Source organism: Chiloscyllium plagiosum, chromosome 11, assembly GCF_004010195.1.
Source record: "Chiloscyllium plagiosum isolate BGI_BamShark_2017 chromosome 11, ASM401019v2, whole genome shotgun sequence".
Lineage (NCBI taxonomy): Eukaryota > Metazoa > Chordata > Chondrichthyes > Orectolobiformes > Hemiscylliidae > Chiloscyllium > Chiloscyllium plagiosum.
This window is the reverse complement of record NC_057720.1, coordinates 14,819,962-14,824,852: the sequence shown is the minus strand read 5'-3', so window position 1 is coordinate 14,824,852 and position 4,891 is coordinate 14,819,962. Positions and strand designations below refer to the sequence as shown.

Below are 4,891 nucleotides of genomic sequence, written 5' to 3'. Positions count from 1 at the left end.
TTTTCTGAACCCTTTCAAGTTTCACAACATCTTTCCAGTAGAATTGCATGCAATATTCCAACAGTGGCCTAACCAATGTCCTGTACAGCCTCAACATGACCTCCCAACTCTTGTACTCAATACTCTGATCAATAAAGGAAAGCATACCAAACACCTTCTTCACTATCCTATCGACCTGCGACTCCACTTTCAAGGAGCTATGAACCTGCACTCCAAGGTCTCTTTGTTCAGCAACACTCCCGAGGACCTTACCATTAAGTGTATAAGTCCTGCTAAGATTTCCTTTGCCAACACATTGGAACTTCTCCTTGTATTTTAGTTGATTGAACCTAATGTTATTTTATTAAGGTCTGTGATTACATAAAACTGAATTAAATTACCCAATTGTTTCAACTTTGCAGATGAATTTATTCAGACATAAAAATGCAAAAAGGATTGAAGGCCTCGATAAGAATGTGTGGTAAGTCGTTCCATTTAGAACACTGCAGGTATAAAACGACTGTTTTAAAAGTTGTCACTGCTAATGAGAGTTGTCTTTCTCCAGCTCTAAGCTGAGTGAACACAAGAATTTTAGGGCTCCCGTAAATATTTGTTGGATTGTGGTCTAGTTAGGTGTGTGACTACATTGGAATGTGCATTGAAAAGCAACAGCCTTTTGGCCCCCCCCTACGTGTACCTGTGTTTATGATTCACATGAGCCTCCTCCCACATTATCTCACCTATCCTAACCTTCTATTCCTGTCATCCTCCGGTGTTTATGTAGGTTTGCCGCTAAATGCATTTATTCATTTCGACCACTTTCACGTCTTTAATGGCAAAAAGAGAATAATATGAAAAATGTTAGCTCCCAAAGAGTTACTGAAGAATTTGTAATGGACCACATTTAATTAGGGGTAGCAGGCAATATCTGTGCTTCTTAAAGTCATCACAGGACCATTCTAGTGGGACCTTCATATAAAATTTGTTTGTGCACAGATCCTGTATCAGTTGCTACTGGAATGAATAATCCCTCAAATAATGTTTAAATTCGGAAATATCTTGTCGGACTTAGAGAATTTAACACCTTGAATGTTTTATGGTGTTTCATGTCAAGTTTACAACTGATTGTGAGATAAGGTGCTTTACAAGCATTTAACTGATTAATCCTGTTGCTGAGTCAAATTATCTGGGGAAATGTTGGGCAGCTGTGTGGTAAACCTCACAGAGTTAATAATCCAGAGGCCCAGGCAAATGCTTAGGGGATATGGGTTCAAATCCCAACATGATAGCTACTGGAATTTGTGCAGTTAAAAGCCAGTCTCAGTGATAGGGCCATGAAATCATAAAGACACATATAATTCCAAACCTTTCACTTCCATCTAGAAGGGCAAGGGTAGCAGATACATGGGAACACCGCCACCTGCAAGTTCCCCTTCAAGCCACTCACCATTGGAAATATATCACCGTTCCTTCATGGTCACTGGACCAAAATCCTTGAATTCCTTTCCTAATAGGATTGTGGTTTGAATCGTAGAACACCTACAATGCAAAAGCATGCCATTTGGCCCATTGAGTCCACACCAACCCTCTAAAGAGCATTCCATCCAGGCTCATCCTCTACCCATAATGTCACATTTCCCATGGCTAACCCACCCAGCCTGCACATCTCTGGACACTACAGGCAATTTAGCATTCAAGAGTAGAGTGGTACTGGAAACGCACAGCAGGTCAGGCAGCATCCGAGGAGCAGGAGAAAAGTCAATGTTTCAGGCTGGAGCCAATTCCTGATGAAGGGCTCCTGCCCAAAACATTGATTTTTCCTGCTTCTCAGATGCTGCCTGACCTGTTGTGCTTTTCCAGCACCACTCTAATCTCCAGTCCCCACTGTCACCTAGGCAATTTAGCATCACCAATCCACCTAATTTGCAGCATCTTTGGATTGTTTGAGAAAGCCAGAGCACTCAGAGGAAACCCAGGCAGACACAGGGAGAATATGCAAACTGTACACAGACAATTGCCTGGCGGTGAGAATTGAACCCACCTACCTGGAGCTGTGAGGCAGCAGTGCTAACCACTGAGCCACTCTGCTACCTTACATGTAGCAGGTTGTACCTACACAGTTGTACCTATATCAATGGACTGCAGCAGTTCAAGAAGGCACTTCACCATCACTTTCTGAAGGACAGCTTGGGATGGGCAATAAATGCTGGCTCAGCCAGCGATGCCTGTATCTCATGAATGAGTAAATAAATTCACTAATATACTTCAGGAAAGGAAATGTGCCATCCTCGCTGGGCTTAAGTGTAACCCCAGACTCACAGCAATGCAGTTGACTCTTAGCTGTCCTCTGAAGTGATCTAGCATGTGCTCAAATCATGGGCAATAAATGCTAACCTTGCCAATGGCACCCACACCTCTTGAAGGGATTTTTAAAAAAAACTCATACTCACCTTATAATCACCACAACTGCTCAGTCATAAAGCTCAGTCATCTGGTAAGAGTGTTATTCCAAATGACGTAGAGAGTCAGACATCATTATTATTTGCATTCATTCATGAGATGTGGTTATCTCATGGCATTTTTTAAAATGATCTCTAATGATGGTGAGCTGCTTTCTTTAAACCTCTGCAAGGGGAATAGTGGTGTCCCTGGATTAGTATTCCAGAATCCCAAGGTAACGTTCTGGGGACATGGATTCGAATCTCAACATAGCAGATGGTGAAATTTAATATCGAGAATTGAAATCTAGTTTAATGGTGATGATGAAGACACAGTCAATTTTAGGGAAGTCCACCTGGTTCATTAATACCTTTTATGGAAAGAAATTGGTTTATCTAAATGTGATGTTAGACCACAGCAAAGTGGTTGATTATTCTTTGCTCTCTGAATTGGCCTGGCAAGTCATATGGATCAAGAACAAAGGGGTAATAAATGCTAGCACAGACAGTGACATCACATGAATATTTTTTAATAAAGTCTTTGGGTCTAAGCACATCTGAGGTACGATAAGGAATTTCCAGGATTTTGATCCTGTGACAATGGAGGAATGGCAATGTAGTTCCAGAGAATTCCTGCAAGTGCAGAAAGAGGCCATTCAGCCCATTGAATCTGCATTGAACATCCAGAGAGCATCCCCTGAACCTCACAACCCTGCATGGGGTTTTTATCTTGGTTAACCCATCCATTGCTCCCGATGCGGTCTCCTCTACATTGGGGAGACTGGACGCCTCCTAGCAGAGCGCTTTAGGGAACATCTCCGGGACACCTGCACCAATCAACCACACTGCCCTGTGGCCAACATTTCAACTCCCCCTCCCACTCTGCTGAGGACATGGAGGTCCTGGGCCTCCTTCACCACTGCTCCCTCACCACCAGATGCCTAGAGGAAGAACGCCTCATCTTCTGCCTCGGAACACTTCAACTCCAGGGCATCAATGTGGACTTCAACAGTTTCCTCATTTCCCCTTCCCCCACCTCACCCATTTTACTGCTCCTCGGATGCTGTCTGAACTGCTGTGCTTTTCCAGCACCACTAATCCAGAATCCTGTTTCCAGCATCTGCAATCATTGTTTTTACCTAGTAAAATCCTGTACCCGTTTATATCTCCAGGAATTCCCTTGATCCCAGCTGCCTGTACCCAAGCCTGCCTCCTTTTTACTTGGGTAATTTTCCAAAGTTTGCTGGACTCTGGGGCAGTCCTCTGCACACTTTGCTCTGCCACTCATCTTAATGTTACCTTCAAAATTTGACACCCTACACATCGTCCCCAACTCCAAATCATCTATATAAATTGAAAATAATTGCAGATCCAAGACCAATCCCTGAGGCACACCACTGGTTATTGATTGCCAGCCAGAATAGCACTCTTTCATGAGATTAGATTAGATTAGATTAGATTAGATTCTCTATAGTGTGGAAACAAGCCCTTCGGCCCAACCAGTCTACACCAATCCTCCGAAGAGTAACCCACCCAGATCCTTTTCCCTCTGACTAATGCACCTAACACTATGGGCAATTTAGCATGGCCAATTCACCTGGCCTGCACATCTTTGGATTGTGGGAGGAAACCAGAGCACCCAGGATGTAACTCTGAAGATGGATGAGGGAGATCCAGTAGATGTAGTGTACCTAGACTTTCAAAAAGCCTTTGATAAAGTCCCACATAGGAGGTTAGTGAGCAAAATTAGGGCACATAGTATTGGGGGCAAAGTACTAACTTGGATTGAAAATTGATTGGCTGACTGGAAACAAAGAGTAATGATTAACAGCTCACTTTTGGAATGGCAGGCGGTGACCAGTGGGGTACCGCAGGGATCAGTGCTGGGACCACAGCTTTTTACAATATATATTAATGATATAGAAGATGGTATTAATAGAAACATTAGCAAATTTGCTGATGATACAAAGCTGGGTGGCAGCGTGAAACGTGAGGAGCATGTTAGGAGATTACAGGGTGACCTGGACAGGTTAGGTGAGTGGACAGATGCATGGCAGATGCAGTTTAATGTGGATAAATGTATGGTTATCCACTTTGGTGGCAAGAACAGGAAGGCAGATTACTACCTAAATGGAATCAATTTAGGTAAAGGGACAGTACAAAGAGATCTGGGTGTTCTTGTACACCAGTCAATGAAGGCAAGCATGCAGGTACAGCAGGTAGTAAAGAAGGCTAATAGCATGCTGGCCTCCATAACAAGAGGGATTGAGTATAGAAGCAAACAGGTTCTTCTGCAGCTGTACAGGGCCCTGGTGAGACAGCACCTGGAGTACTGTATGCAGTTCTGATCTCCAAATTTGAGGAAAGACATTCTGACTATTGAGGAAGTGCAGCGTAGGTTCACGAGGCCAATTCCTGGAATGGCGGGATTACCTTACACTGAAAGACTGAAACGACTGGGCTTGTATACCCTT

The 4,891-nt window shown here is 43.5% G+C and overlaps 1 protein-coding gene across 5 annotated transcripts in view; it reads left to right on the top strand.

Moving 5' to 3' along the window:
- The window catches only part of LOC122554159 (kynurenine--oxoglutarate transaminase 3-like), an 82,712-nt gene that overhangs the window by 21,370 nt on the left and 56,451 nt on the right, over nucleotides 1-4,891 (top strand). For 4 of the 5 annotated variants that reach the window (XM_043698735.1, XM_043698734.1, XM_043698737.1 and 1 more), the window contains one exon: nucleotides 402-460. In XM_043698735.1, the coding sequence (XP_043554670.1) occupies nucleotides 402-460 (59 nt within the window). Of the gene's footprint in view, nucleotides 1-401; nucleotides 461-4,891 lie in introns of those variants that run through there. The other variant, XM_043698738.1, reaches the window with a different exon arrangement.